General features: G+C 37.4%; 1 protein-coding gene across 1 annotated transcript; it reads left to right on the forward strand.

The window, feature by feature from the left end:
- Positions 1-5197: 5197 nt before the first annotated feature.
- On the forward strand, positions 5198-8349 carry LOC104418166 (monooxygenase 2). Its single transcript, XM_010029418.3, has 5 exons — positions 5198-5536; positions 6365-6427; positions 7077-7254; positions 7352-7583; positions 7692-8349. The coding sequence occupies exons 1-5, from the start codon at positions 5325-5327 to the stop codon at positions 8255-8257; spliced, it is 1251 nt and encodes a 416-aa protein (XP_010027720.2). The 5' UTR covers positions 5198-5324; the 3' UTR covers positions 8258-8349.
- Positions 8350-16387: the final 8038 nt, after the last annotated feature.

Raw genomic sequence — 16387 nt, forward strand, 5'->3', positions numbered from 1 at the left:
TCCCTAATGTAAACATTTTTTTCTATTTATGTTCCCTTGAACAATTTTTAAACAGAAACACAAACAAACGCACCCTTAGTCCGTCTCTTCGTACGCCCGGATCTGGGTCGTCACATTCTTCCCCCTTAAGGCACAGCACCCTCGTTGTGGCCCCACACACGGTCGAGAGTCGGCTCTGATACCATTTGTAACGACCTGAGCCCCACTGTGTAATATTGTCCGCTTTGGACACTGAGTCCTCACGGCTTTAAAACGCATTGTATGGGGTAGAGGCGTAGACATACCGTCATCCCTCATCCTAGCCCAATATTGTCCTCTTTGGGCCTCACATTGGCGCTGATGTATCGCCATCCCAGTTGGGCCACCCTCAAGGCTTTGTTCTCGCACAATGAAAGCATCGTGAAACACGTTACATGGATTAGAGGGTCCCAAACCTTATAAACTAACCCTAGGACTCCCCCTTAAGCGATGTCGGACAGGAGAAATGCCCTTCACCTCACCTGCGTATTGCCGAGGCGATCTTAGTCCGTCCCTTCATACTACCTCGGGTCTGGGCCGTCATAAAGATCGTCTCGGCAGTACGAGGGCGAGGCTAAGGGCATTTCTCCTGTCCCACATCACTTAGCGGGGGAGTCTTGGGGTTATTTTATAGGGCTTGGGTCACTCTAATCTGTGTAACGTGTTTCACACATGCTTCCGCTGTGCTGAGAACAAAGCCTTGAGGGTGAACCGATTGGGATGGCGGTACGTCTGCGTCAGTTCGAGGCCCAAAGAGGACAAGATTGGGCTGGGATGAGGGATGGTGGTGCATCCGAGCCTTTACCCTATAAAACACGTTTTAAAGCCGTGAGGACTTAGTGTCCAAAGTGGACAATATTACATAGTGGGGCCCAGGTCATTACAATCTTAGTCTGACCCTCCATACTGCCCCAGGTTTGGGTCGTCACACCAGTGACCCCCAACTAATCAATTGAAAGTGAGCAGATCTATAAATGACATAAAGTGAAAGTGATCGACATTGTCACATGCTTCAATCTTTTGAGCTTGACATGGCCCTGGCTTATGTTTCGCTATCCTCGATATGTCCTATTGGATGATTTAGCCCAATCAAATGTGATAGATGGTCGAGTTAACTTACTCCATGACTCTCCAAAACTTGATCCCTAATTCTGATCGATATTATTTTTATTAGAAACTCCAATTCAAAAAGTATATGAAATTTGATCAATATCGGATAGACATAGATGGTAAAGGGATGTCATTTGATTTTGATACTATATTAGAACGCTTAACTGAAAAATTGAAAGTATTACATAAACGGTGATTATATGTATATATAACATTGATGTCTTATATTTCAAAGGTAATTAAAAAGAAACGTTAAATGACCTTCCTTTCTGCATGACCTCTCATTTTCATGACATTGATGCTTGGATAAGACGCCAAATCAAATTGTCTTGCTCGCCGGGTTTCGAAAAAGCTTGCTACCCTCTATAAAAGTTTGAGGTGGCTAAATACGAAATGAATAGACCAGACCTCTCGAGGATGTCACGTCAATTCATGAGACTGGGGCCGCCTATTCAACAGTAGGTGAAGCATCGGCACATGCTACATCGTAGGACTTTTGAAAAGTAACGAGATAAATAGCGGCTTGTAAGATAAGAGACTGCTTATCGCAATTCAAAGCAAGAGCACGCACATGCACTCGCAAGCTTGAATTAGAAATAGGGATGATTATGGTCCGAATTAGGTGGGACCACTCTCTAATTCTAAGACCAATTCGCATAATACAGGTCCTCAATTTTTTAAACCAAAGGCTGACCCTATTTAGTTTGGGACTGATGACCGAATCGACCCAGTAAGTTTGGTCCGGTTCCAAGGTTATCCGGAAACCAATCTATAATTTTTTGTTTATTTCATTTTTAAATGCGACTGATGACCGGATTAACTCAATAGGTTCAGTCTGGTTCTAAGGTCAACCCAAGACCAACTGATAATTTTTTATTTTATTTTTTGTACTCCTTAAAAAGGCAACCGATGATTAGACCAACCCAATGGGTTCAGTGTCGAGCGAGGTTAGCTAAGAGAGGCGAGTGGTGAGTGGCGAGCATCGAGTGGGGTGAGATGCATTTGCATAAGCTAAGAGAGGTTTAAAAGAGTTTTGAGTTTTGACCATTTATGGATGTTAATACACCTTTTTCCTTCTAACTTTACCTTCGTTAAACTTTAATAGTTCTAGAAATGCTCCACCTTACACCACATCGCTGGTGATGTAATTTTTTTTAAACAATATTTAAATGAAAGTTCTCAATATATTTTTAATTACACTTTACAAAATACTATTTGTATTTAGAAGAAAATTCTTTCACCTAATTCTTTTTTTTTTTTTTTTGTTTCTTGAAACACTTTCTCCAAGATTCTTACCAAACGCAACCATACTATATGGAAAAGTAGCCATATTGGTTTTAAGGGGAAAGAAAGAATTAATTATGAAGAATTAAATTTAGAAATTGGAGGATGACTCTATATAAATATGATCACCATTGACTATTATGTATTAGGCATCTGGAGTATTCTCAAATAATCAGTAGCATTTTGTGCATCATGAACTAAATTAGACCAGATTTCGCATGCTCAATAGAAAAACTAAGCAAATATACAGGTAATCCTGATCCATAGTGATTACTTTGTTGAGAGTATAAGGTTATCCGAAAAGATCCGAAAAGAAACAAAGATTATGTCTTCTAATAAGACAAATATCCTATTTTTTTGGAAGGCTATAGTCATGCCAACTTGCTCTTGGATTATGATGAATCAAAATTGATTAGTGGATATGTTCAATATTAGGAGGTGCCATAGTATCGGGGAAATCGTCAAAGCAAACTTTAATATCGTGCTCCACTATAGACTCAAAGTTTCTTACTTTGGATAAAACCGGTAAAAAAGTACATTGGCTTCGACAATTTTTTAAGGTTGTGTTGTGGCCAAAAGTTGTGCCTGCAATATGCATTCACTATAATAATTAAGCAACGAATGCAAAGGCACATACTATAATATATAATGGAAAGTCTAGACACATTAGTCATAGACATAATATTGTAGGGCAATTGCTCTTGAGTAAAATAATTTTTTTAGCCTTTGTATATGATGGTAAGTCCAGACACGTTAGTCATAGACATAATACTGTAGGGCAATTTCTCTTGAGTAAAATAATTTTTTTAGCCTTTGTAAAGTTAAGGGAAAACATTGCAAACCCATTAACAAAAAGGTTTATCGAGAAAGCAAATAACTTATGCATCGAGAGGAATGAGATTAAAAGCCTTAACTCTATAAAGAGGTCACAAGATGGAAACCTAACCTAACAAGTAGAGATCCCATAGATTAAGTTCAAAAGGACATTGTAGATTTGGAAGTCTAGTGTAAGTAGTGTCTTCCATTATAATGCAACGGTGCTTTCGACAGTGTTTTAAGGATATCCTATGTGTTTAATAATTCATATAACTTGGAATTCAATGTCCTAGTAAGGCATGGTAGACTACCTTTAATCATAATGCATCTCTTTACATGAAGCTGGCCAACTATGAAAATTTTTAAAAGCTAGATTTTCCAAAACACTCATAAATCCCAATAAGTTCAAGGCCGAAAGAATGAACACAAGTGAGAAGCATCTAAATTCGGAGATACTTTGTGTGTGGTCTATTGTCTAGGCCTACAAATACAGCTAGCAATACAAGATTTAGTCCACTGACTAGTTAAGTATATCCAAGAGAGAAGTACACTATTAGTGCCTAAGTTGTGTACAACGTTCACTTTGGTGCCAAAAGTTTCCGTCGAATCACTTAAGTGCCAAAAAATTTGAAAAATGATCATTTCAGTGCCAACGCTGATCCGGTTGGCCGGAAATTCGACATGGCAGGTTTTTATTAATTTTTTACGCTAATGTGGCTCGCTGGAGAGTACAGTCAGCAGGTAAACCACAAAATGAAGTCATTTGGCATCGATCGAAACCCTATATCGCCAAATCGAGAGAGAGCGAGAGAGAGAGAGAGAGAGAGAGAGAGAGAGAGAGAAGCCATGGCGGCGGCGTCTTCTTCCCCGAAGAACAACATCAGTACCAGCACTAGCCATGGCGGCGTCATCTTCTTCCCCAATCCACCATCTCCATCTGTGCCCTCCTTGTTCCCCTTGCACTCCTCGTCTTGTCTCTCTCTGTGCACCTTCGACCCCCCGTCTTCCTCCTCCTCCTCCTCCGCCCTCGCCTCCTATTTTCCCATCACTTCTTGCTCGGGTGACGGTGGCCGAGCACGGTGGCCGAGCGACGGTGGCCGAGCAAGCTAGGTCGGTAAGGACGGAAAACGATGTCGTTGAAAGGGTTTATCGATTTTTTTTAAAGATAAAAGCCACGTAATTATTTTTGCCGGAATTTCTCGCCGGTGGCACTAAAGTGATCGTTTTTCCTCCGATTTGGCACTTAAGTGATCCGACATAAACTTTTGGCACCAAAGTGAGCGCCATACACAACTTATGGCATTGATAGTGTACTTCTCCCGTAAATCCAATATTTTCTACCTAACCTAACTTATGCATCGAGAGGAATGAGATTAAAAGCCTTAACTCAATAAAGAGGTCCCAAGATAAAAACCTAACCTAATGAGTAGAGATCCCATAGATTAGGTTCAAAAAAAGGACATTGTAGATTTGGAAGTCTAGTGTAAGTAGTGTCTTCCATTATAATGCAACAGTGCTTCGACAGTGTTTTAAGGATATCCTATGTGTTTAATAATTCATATAGCTTGGAATTCAATGTCCTAGTAAGGCATGGTAGACTACCTTTAATAAGAATGCATCTCTATAAATGAAGCTGGCCAACTATGAAAATTTTTAAAAGCTAGATTTTCCAAAACACTCATAGATCCCAAAAAGTTCAAGGCTGAAAGAATGAACACGAGTAAGAAGTATCTTAATTTGGAGATACTCTGTGTGTGGTCTATTGTCTAGGCATACACACACAACTGACAATACAAGATTTAGTCCATTGACTAGTTAAGTAAATCCAATATTTTCTATCTATCTTTCCATCGTCAGTTTGACTTTGACTGAAAACCATAAAAAGAAGATAATTAAGTTAAATGAAACTGTGAAAATATAGAGACCATTGAAACCGATTTGTTTTACCTGGAAGAAATGGAGTGAATTTATTCGGATACAGGATGGAAATTGCCACTATAAAATAGCGACCACAAGATAAGAGACTCCTCATCCCAATTCAGAGCAGAAAACAGTCGCGCACACACTCACAAACTCGAAGTAGAAGACGACCGTATATGGAGGAGGTGGTGATAGTGGGTGCCGGCATCGCGGGTCTGGCAACCGCAGTGGCCCTTAAGAAGGTCGGTGTCCGAGCCCTCATCCTCGAGAGATCGAATGAGCTTCGAGCGACTGGCACGGCTCTGGGTCTCTTCGCTAATGCGTGGGTTGCGCTCGACACGCTCGGGGTTTCGGACAAGCTCGCAGCCCTTTGCTCTCCTTTAGAAAGGTAAGCTCCTTGTTCGCTCTTAGTACGGGAACAAAGATTTTTGATTAATGTGCAATGTTGGATCATTTCGAAGTATTAAAACCCGGTCCAATCTCTACTTCAACAATCATGTATAGATCAAGAGTTTAAATGAGTGATTTCTCTGCTATTAAAGATGACACCACTCAAATTTGATGGATGCTGAATTAGTGTAGCCATCTTTTAGGAGAAGTTAAATACTCCTAATCTCACGCTTGCTCGTTGGGGGTAAAATCAACTTTAAGTAAATCACATTTATAGTGAAAAGTTGTTAAAAAATCCAAAGCAATTTTGATCGCAGTCACTAGACCTTGGTACGATGCAATCAAGTTCATGAACTTTCATTTCAATAATTTAATGGAATTTTTTTTTTAGTTATTTACAAATGATGTTCCCTAGGTATTAAAAAAATTGGTCAAAAAGTGGTTATAATGCACCTTCTACGGAGAAAAAATCATGAAAATTGAGATCATTGCTGGTCGTAAACTGCACGGTGAAATTTACCTATTGAGGTTGCTAATGGGATTAAAGCTTAGAGTAAAATAACTAATTAGATATTCATCAAATGAAGGTAAAAAGTGCAAAATATGCTTTCCAAGCAAGACATACTGAGTAGAAAGATAAGCTCTACATTGATTTTGTACTTTCTGAAATTGATTTTAGGATTCGCTGTTTTGGGAGCTTCTTAAATTGGTTATTTTACAATTAAAGATCTAGGACGCTGGACCTTGATCTATCCTACAATTTCTCAATGATGAGAAAAAATAATTTTAGTTATTGATATTCTGATATTTTTGTACTTGTGTTCAGGGGATACATAACTGATGTCAGGACTAAATCAATTCAAGAAGTGCATTATCGTCCAAGTAGCAGGTGAATCTCAAATTTCCTCTAATATATTTTACCTACCATTCCATCATCTCTGTTTTGTTAATTTACCGTTTAACGCTTTAGATCGATTAATTTCTTGTAATCAGTTACTATATTTTTATTTTGCACAAAACGATACCAATGACTCTATACCATTGACAGCTCATCTTTCAAGAAGATCATCAATAATAGAGTTTCACGATATAATACTCCTTTTGTTAGAAAATTTGATAATTTATCATATGTTGCTGAAAATATATCTTAAATTTGAGAGCCATAAAAAATAATCGATCCAACTAGGTTTCCTAGATTAAGTAAAATCCTACGAGAAATTTCTTATTCTGGATCTAGTTCTTTTCTATATGAGAAGGGGGTCTCTTTTGTGAAGAGCAATCCCCATTGAGAAAATAATGAGAGTATTTAAATGACTCGATTGTAATTGTAATTTCTGTTAGTGAATCTTGTGTCGTTTTTTGTGTGGAGTAGGTCTCACTAACCGAGTCACGTAAATTCAATATCCGATTTATTTTCTTATCATGTTTATCTTATAGTTTAGCTGCTTTTTTTTTCCCTACTTGCAACAAATGTTATTATTTTATGCAAGTCATTTCGTATTCCAAGGATAGAAAATCATGCCATTTGGATTGAGTAGGAATGGAGCCCTACCAAGAGCGGTCCACCGAAAAGTTTTGTTGGAAGTTCTGGCGGAGGAGCTTCCTCCAAATAGCATTCGATTCTCTTCCAGGATAACTTCCATCGAAACCCAAGTAGAACACGGCTTGTCCATTTGTATTGTCACGCTCGATAATGGGACCATCATAAAGTCTAAGGTTACCTACAATTCTCGAGAACCTTCTTTTGAATTTAAATATGATGAGGTAACTTATCAACTTCAACTTATTCTCACTGTAATTACTGTATGTGTAGGTTGTTATAGGATGCGATGGCATACACTCTATCGTGGCCCGTTGGCTTGGACTTCGCCCGCCAGTCTCTTCAGGCCGATTGGGAGTGCGTGGGTTGTCCGTATTCCCAAAGGGTCACGGTTTTGACCACAGCGACGCACTTCAACAATTTGTGGATGTGGGTAGGAGGGCAGCTTTTTTTACTCTCAATGATAAGGAAGTCTACTGGTTTTTTGGGGCGACGTGTCCTAAAGGTATCATATATATTACAGTTTATCTTCTGCTAAGATTCCTAATTACCATGGCTACTTCAATAATAGCTTACTAATCCTCCTCAATCCCTAATGTTTCAATTCATACAGATATGGAAAAAGAAGCAGATCCAGAAATGATACAAAGGGAGGTGATGGAAGATCTGGCAAAGGACTTCCCACCTCTCTTCCTCGATATCGTCAAGCACTCCGATCTTTCGAGTTTGACATGGGCCCCACTGATGTTCCGATATCCTTGGGACATCCTTCTCGGAAACCTAGCCCGATCAAACATCACGGTGGCTGGAGACGCTATGCACCCGATGACTCCCGACTTGGGCCAGGGTGGATGTTCAGCGCTCGAGGATGCGGTGGTATTGGGGAGGCACCTTGGGGACTCAATTTCCAAGCACGGCAAACTGGTGACCCAATATGTCGGACTTGCTATAGGGAGGTATGCAAAGGAGAGGAGATTGAGGGCGGCGACACTGGTAACAGCATCGTACTTGTCGGGATGGCTGCAAGAAGATGGGTCTAGTCGAATAATGAGGTTCCTAAGAGTTGTATTCTATGGGCTCCTCTTGGCTAGAGTAGTGAATGGTATTACAGAACATGATTGTGGGAAGCTTCCTAGTGTCTCTTCATTGCCTTCATGTGAATCCGAAAGCTCCATCTAGTTATAGAGTTGCAAACGTTCTGCGGTCTTCTATTTTGTTTAATAGTCGGTGATGTGAGTTTATTGCAATGCATAACACAAAAGTTCACGGTATTGTTTGTCTCATGGCTGCCCTCGTTTTTCTTATTTTTCTAATTCTTATGAATCTTTTCATTAGATGATCAATTGCATTATAAGGATTAGATTTAGGTCAAATCTTTCAAAGTTTGGCTAAAATCAAGACATGAAACACAACAATAGGCACAAGCTATCCCTACATGGTTACGTAAACTAATCAAAGAGCACTTTAGGAGCATAAACTATTAATGTGTTATTGATATGTAACATGCAGTCTTTTTATAATTATGTATCTATTTGTATCAAAATTGTAATTAGTCATTCATATAAATACATGTGATACAATCCTAATTGGAGATGAGTCACCATAAATACTTCATCATTATTTTCTCTCGAATCGAAAAATCAACATGGTATCGACTGGGCAAACATATCAAATTCTTCAATATCTTTACCCCAAATCAAACTTCCTTTGCTTCAATTACTATCTCAACATATCAATGCATCTCCAAATTTTCCTTTTTCTCTACCATCCCTTTACCTTTCATATTCTCTTTTTGTTAAACCCAATTTCCCATCACCTCTTAATAACATTGCGTTTGTTTTCACCTCTTAGTGGAATCCAGCCAGTGGGCTGTCAGTGCGGGAGAGTGGACGTAGGCTTAGTCTAAGCTGAACCACTATAAACCTTGTGTTTTAATTCTCTTTCCCTAATCTCTTTACTTAATCCGCAGTCTTATATATCAGTTCATAGTCTTTTACATTTTTAGTCTACCATTTTCATATAAGTTGAATTAAGTTATCAAGTCTTGCAAAAAATTCTTTAACACCTATTCACCCCCCTCTAGGTGTTCATACTAGCTTTATCAATTGGCATCAAAGCTTGTGTACTCCGTTAATTGAAGTGTTTTTATTTCTGAGTTAAAGATTTATGACTAATATGTTGGCTCCAAGTTTGATTGAAGGCCAAAGCAACACCAAACTGCCTTATGTCGATGGAAAGGAATACAACATATGGAAAAACATGATGAAGGCATTCCTAAGATTGAAAGATCATCTAGGATGGGATGTGATAGAAAAATGAATTATTCCTAAAGTTACATCAGTTTCAAAAAGGGGAAAAGAAGTTGCAGACGCTAGCAAGATAACTCAAGAAGAAATAACCAAGAGACAAGCTCTTGATGCTAAAGCAATTTAGTTCTTATATTGTGCATTATCTCTTACTGAGTATAATAGAATATCTTCTTATGAAAAAGGCAAAGAAGTCTGAGACAAGCTGCATATTACCTATGAAGGAACTGATTGAGTGAAAAAAACAAGGATCAATAATCTACTCAGACAGTATGAAGCCTTCAAGATAAAACAAGGAGAATATATTACTAACATGTTTAGTCGTTTTACGGAAATTGTAAATAGTCTAAGTGTCAAACACAACCAATCTCAGGACCTATGAAGGTTAACAAGTTGTTGTGTGGACTTTCCAAGGACTGGAATCACGTAAAGGCTTCGATAAGGGAAATATAAAGGATCATGCCACTTTCTGTAGATGAATTGGTTAGCACACTTCAATCCTATGAAGTGGAGCAAATCAATGAAGAAGAAGATCCCGAAGGTAAGAAGTCAATTGCTTTAGATCTAATGATGAATCTGATGTTACAAACTCTGAAGATGATATGGATGATGAAGAGTTATCTCTTATAATAAAGAACTTCAGGAAACTGAACAAAAAGAGAAGAATATTCAATTCGAAGAAACAAAACACTCAAAAGTTTCAAAACAAATCACTGAGGATGATGAATCCAGTAAAGATGTTATATGTTTTGAATGCAAGAAAAAGGGATACATCATACCCAACTGTCCTATGTTGAAGAAACCAAAAGGAAAAGCTGAGAAATACAGGAAGACTTTCAAGGCAGAGACATGGAGTGATACTGAATGCGAAGAAAGTGATTAAGATTATACCAATATTTGTCTAATGGCAAAATCAGAATCAGACTAAGACTCCGAAATAGATACAGACTCAAACTCGAGATAGTGAAATCAAGGTAAGTAATTTAAAAATTCCTACTAAAGTCTTGAAATACATTGATAAACTGTGTCTTAATCTCAAAACCTCTCTCAAGAGGATTTCCAAGCTAAAAAAAAAAGAATTCTACACTGAAGTAACATGAAATTTTATGGAAAGAAAAGTTTGAAAATTTAGATAAAAGTTTTGCTACTTCAAAAGAAAATGCAGACTCTCTTTCAAAAGAAAATAATTTTTGAAAAATGACATTTCAGATATTTCGAAAAGGTTTTCAGTAGGATCTCGAGAAATTGAAAAAGATTCTTTCGATACAAAGACCTTAATAAAACAAATCAGGCTCGGGAATGATTTCTGAAACTATTCCTCTAATTGATTTTCCAAAAGTGAAAGAAAGAATCAAACAAAAGCCTACAAAAACTTTTTACAGAAATCATTTTCATAAAGTCTTTGTAAAACCTATTAGGTGAAATGCTCCCAAATGTTCTAAGTGCAACTGCTCATAACACTTTGAGAAAGAATGTCCTATGGCTTGGAGACTTGTTAAAAAGGAATGGGCAAAGACTGCTTATTGCACTAACTCCTATGGACCCAAGAAAATATAGGTACCAAAGAAAGCTTAAGTTTTTTTTTTTTTAATTGCAGGTCACTATCAAGAAGAAGTTTAAATGGTATTTGGATAGTGGCTATTCAAGGCATATGACTGGAGATTCAAGTTGTTTTATTAAACTTATGCAAGTAAATGGTGGAAAAGTCTCATTTGGTGGAAACAACAAAGGAAGAATTTTTGGATGTTGAACTGTAAAAATTAGAAGTCTCACAATCAACAATGTTTCCTTAGTGGAATGACTCAATTACAATTTACTTAACATTAGTCAATTGTGCGACAGTGGATTCAAGATCAATTTTCAAGAAGGAATATGTTCGGGAACTAGTAAAGATCTTTCACAATCTTTTACTGGATGAAGACATGGGAACATCTATTTTATGGATATAAAACCACAAAAGTCTCAATGTCTAATTTCAATTCAAGATAAAGAAAATCTTTGGCATCAAAAGCTTGGCCATGCCAATGTAAAGCAAATTGCCAAGATCTCTTCTAAGAATCTCATTCGAGGATTGCCCAACCTAAAGTTTCAAAAATCTAACTTATGCACACCATGTGTATCGGAAAAATAGGTTAGAAGTTCTTTTAAGCCAATAAATCAGGTTTCTATTAATCGTGTTTTGTAGCTTCTGCATATGGATCTCTTTGGCCCAACCAGAACTAGAAGCATAGGTCGAAAGAGATACTTTGTCTAGTAATTGTTGATGACTATTCACAATTCACTTGTATTTACTTTATGGCAAGTAAGTCTTAAGCATTTTCTTACTTTTCAAAGTTTGCTAAGAAAGTTCAGAACGAGAAAATATATGCTATTTCAAGCATACGGACAAACCATGGAGGTTAGTTTGAAAATCAAGACTTTGCAAAATTTTGTGATGATTTAGGTTTTCAGCATGTTTTTTCTTCTCCATACATTTCAAAATATAATGGAGTTGTGGAAAGAAATAATAGATCTTTACAGGAGATGGCAAGAGCTCTCTTAATAGAAAGTAGTAATTCCTCTCATTTTTGGGCTGAAGCAGTTTCAATTGCATGTTATATTATTAACAGAGTCTTTTTAAGGCATATTCTAGAGAAAACTCCGTATGAGTTATTCAAAGGAAAGAAGCCAATTGTTTCTTACTTTCATGTATTTGGTTCCAAATGTTTTGTTTTGAAAAATGCAAATCATTGAACTGGTAAGTTTGAAGAGAAATCAGACGAATGAATCTTCTTTGGATATTCAACCACCAGCAAAGCCTACAGAGTATTCAACAAAAAGACTCAGCCTGTGGAAGAATCTACGAATGTCAAATTTCAAGACTTTTTGCAGAATCAATTGATTCAAACTCATCCTGAAGATTTTGTACCTGCTCCAATCTCTACAAAGTCTACCTTCCCTAAAGCAGCTGAGACCTCTGAAAATCAGCAAACGGAAGTTGAAGAATCAACCAAAACAGAAAAATAGCTTCGTGTCAGACCATCAAGCAACTAGAAGCACAAATCTAGTCATATCAAAGAACTCATCATTGGTGATATTGACGAAGGGATTCGCACCAAATCCAAGAGGCAAGAAGAGTCTAGTGCCGTGGCACTTATTTCTGAAATAGAACCCAAAAGCATAGAAGAAGCTTTAACTGACGAAAACTGGATTGAAGCAATGCAAGAAGAATTCAGACAGTTCAGCATTAATGATGTATGTGAGTTAACTCCTAAACCAAAAGGTAAATCCATTATTGGAGCTAAATAGGTTTTCAAGAACAAGTTTGACGAAAAAGGAAAAGTGATCAGGAATAAAGCAAGACTCGTGGAAAGGATTTACGCAAGAAGAAGGGATAGATTATGATCAAACCTACACTCCAAAGAGCGGGTTAGAAGCAATTAGATTACTACTGGCTTTTACTTGTTATAAAAATTTCAGGTTATTCCAAATGGACGTCAAGAGTGCATTCTTAAATAGATTTTTCCAATAAGAAGTCCATGCGGAACAACCTCCTAGATTTAAAGATCTAAAGAAACCAGACTCAGTATTTAGATCGAAAAATGCTCTCTATGGTTTAAAACAAGCACCTCGAGCTTGGTACCACAAGTTAAGTAAGTTTTTAATGCAAAATGATTTTGTTAAATGAAAAGTGGATACTACCTTGTTTATTAAAAGGAAAGGTAAAATATTTCTACTTGTTCAAATTTATGTTGATGATATTATATTTGGATGGCCTAACGAAAACTTGTGCAAGAAGTTTTCTAAATCTATGTAGAACGAATTTGAGATGAGCATGATGGGTGAATTATCCTTTTTTCTCAGATTACAAGTAAAACAATTGAAGGAAGGAATCTTCATTCACCAAGAAAAATATGCGAAAGAACTGGTTAAAAAGTTCGGATTGGAGATTGCAAAAAGACTAAGATACTAATGTCTAGTTCTTGAAGCTGGATAAAGATGAAGGAGAAAAGAAAGTTGACCATAAACTTTACAGGAGTATTATTGGTTCATTTTTTTACCTTACTACTTCTATACTTGACACGTTTTTTAGTGTTTGCATTTGTGCTAGATTTCAATCTAATCCAAAATAATCTCATCTAAGCGCCGCAAAACGCATCATCAAATACATTGCAACTACTTCAAATTTAGGTCTGTGGTATCCCAAAGAAGGAGACTTTACCCTCATTGGATATTCAGACGCAAATTTAGCATGTTGCAGAGTTGATAGAAAGAGTACATCTAGTACATGCCAAGTGGTGAGAAACAGGTTAGTATCTTGGTTCTCAAGGAAGCAAAGCACTATAGCTCTTTCAATAGCAGAAGTAGAGTATGTGGCTCTTGGAAGTTGTTGTTCTCAAATCTTATGGATAAAACAACAACTGAGAGACTTTGGAATCAAAGGCTCTTGCACCGAGATCAAATGTGACAACACCAGCGCAATTAACCTCACAAAGAATCCAATTCTTCATTCAAGAGCAAAGCATATAGACATTCGACATCACTTTATTAGAGATCATGTTCAAAATGGAGAAGTTATGATTCAATTTATTGATTCAAAGAATCAACTGGCGAACATATTTGCAAAGCCTCTAGAGAAAAGCCTATTTGAGTCTATTCGCACCAAACTAAACTTCATATCTCTTATCTAGTAAAGTCTGGATATGCTCAAGACTCAAAGGTAAAGTCCGAAAGTATTCAGACTTAGAAGACAAAGAGTTACGACTATAAATTGTTTTTATTCCAATATTTTAAACTTGAAAATGTACGATTACTTATTAATTGGTAATTGATTAAAATTATCTTTCCGAGTTTTTCTTTTTCAAAAAGGTAGTTATCAATTTTGAAAAGATAGTTATTTTCAAAAAAGGGAAGTTATTCATTTTAAAAAGGTATTTTTATTTTTCCTTTTACAATGTTTCGTTTATATCGCTTCACTTGCTTTATTTAACTGCTGAGACTCGTCTTCTTCGTTTTTAAACTGAAACCCTGGAATACAAAATTCCTATTTGCTTTCACTTTCACTCTCAATCTGTCCAAAAGTTTTCATCTTTTTTTGAGCAAGTTGGTCAATTCCTCCCTTGAAGTGACAATGTCTTCAAGAAAGTCTGCAAGGATTGCAAGCAGGGGACCACGACATATACCCGAGGGTCCTACGCATTTTGACTTAATTGAGGAAGAAGATTCTCCTCCACCACTACGTTCAAGTCAACAACAACCTTCTCAACAACGTCAATCTTCTCCACCAACTCAACCAGACGATGAAGTTATAGAGGAGGCTGAACCTGTAAGAACACTAACTCTCAAGGTTGCTTTCAAACTTTACTCCAATCTAAAGAAATGAGGAACGCCGATGTCTTTAATCGATGAATTCTTAAGAGATAGAGGATACAAGAATGAAACCATGCTCTTGCGGGAGTTGGAAAGGTTAGGAGTTGTAGAGAAAGAAATGGCTAAAAGAACTTTTGCAAATTTCCCAAGTGATCCATTTTATGGCACTGCAAATCAACCACATGTTCTGGACAACGATGATGGATGTTTACTCATTTTTAGCCTAGAACGGGAGTGGTTGCAAATATTGCTAATGGTTCTAATCTATTTAGATCGAAGAATCACAAGAGGGTTTATTCGAATCTTATGAAGAGATGGGTTATGAACCCTATGACTGTTGACTTTGATTTCTTTGATTCAATAAATATCAATCTGTGAGAGAAGTTTGCTCTACTACAATTGGAATTGTTCTGTTCTAAATCCACTGCTGCTTATCTAGAATTCACTGTGTACTTTTACTTGAACTTATCTTTCTTAGATGCAAACAATTTTACTTTCACTATGAAGGACAAGGAATTTTTGGTGGAAATAGACATGTTGGCTGACATAATTGGGGTGGAAAGTGTTGGAGAAATCCTCGTGAAGAGTTTTGAAGTTGACAAAACGTTTCCGTCGGTCTAGTCGAAGGTCCTGTGGACTCGTTAGTTAAAGTCGAAGACTTCCGGACAGCCGAGACTCAAGACTCAAAGTCTATCCTCATTTGATCACGATCCGTTGAAGAAAGGTTATCCCGAACTGGATGTTTTGTTCGGGATTTAACCTTATCATCGGAGAAGATCTCATGGCTGGAGAAGACGTATCAGAATCCTTTGATTGATCAAGTTTGATTCAATGACTGAAGATTCGATGATTGTCTAAATATTATTGGAAGGTTCTACTTATGGAAACCGAGATCCCGATTGTATGGGCGAACGGGATTGATGGGCTATCAACACGTTCCTTTAATAGCTCGAACGATCTTCCTAATTGATTCTGTCCAACGGGTAGATTGGAGGAATTCCTTTGGAAAGTGCCAACGGGTATGATGGCATAAAGGAGTATATAAGGAAGACGTTCTTAGTTGTTTGAGTAGTGCGCGATAGAAAAATTCCAAAGTCTGAAGCTCCTATTTGTTTAGATAAATCCTTTGAGCGAATACTTGTATACAAAAGAGAGTCTATATTTGTGAGAGACCTTGAGGAGGTGTGGTAGTATATCTACACTTTGTGGAATCAAGGCAAAGCTGTGCTGTAACTACTCTTTTGATCATAGTGAAATCCAGCCGGTGGGCTGTCAGTGCGGAAGAGTGGATGTAGGCTTGGAAAAGCTGAACCACTATAAATCCTGTGTCTCAATTTCTCTCTTTCTGCCTTGATCGTATTTCAATTTGTTAAGAATTGCTTCCGTATATCGATAAATTGTTTGTGCGCCTATTCACCCCCCCTCTAGGTGTTTATACTAGCAATATCAATTGGTATCAGAGCCCGTGTACTTACTTTATTTGAAGTGTTTTACTTCATAGTAAAAGATCCATGGCTAGTATGTTAGCACCTGGGGCTGATGGAAGGGCAAAGCAATACCGCAGACCACCCTACTTTGATGGAAAGGATTACAACATCTGGAAGAACAAGATGAAAGCTTTCCTACGATCAAAGGATCCTCCGGAATGGGACGT

Source organism: Eucalyptus grandis, chromosome 9, assembly GCF_016545825.1.
Source record: "Eucalyptus grandis isolate ANBG69807.140 chromosome 9, ASM1654582v1, whole genome shotgun sequence".
NCBI classification, from domain to species: domain Eukaryota; kingdom Viridiplantae; phylum Streptophyta; class Magnoliopsida; order Myrtales; family Myrtaceae; genus Eucalyptus; species Eucalyptus grandis.

Bases quoted from the DNA above. Each gene is read 5' to 3' on its own strand.
- LOC104418166 (XM_010029418.3), top strand. From the start codon at position 5,325: ATGGAGGAGGTGGTGATAGTGGGTGCCGGCATCGCGGGTCTGGCAACC. The intron at 5,537-6,364 runs GTAAGCTCCTTG...ACTTGTGTTCAG, and splicing joins CTTTGCTCTCCTTTAGAAAG to GGGATACATAACTGATGTCA. The intron at 6,428-7,076 runs GTGAATCTCAAA...TGGATTGAGTAG, and splicing joins CATTATCGTCCAAGTAGCAG to GAATGGAGCCCTACCAAGAG.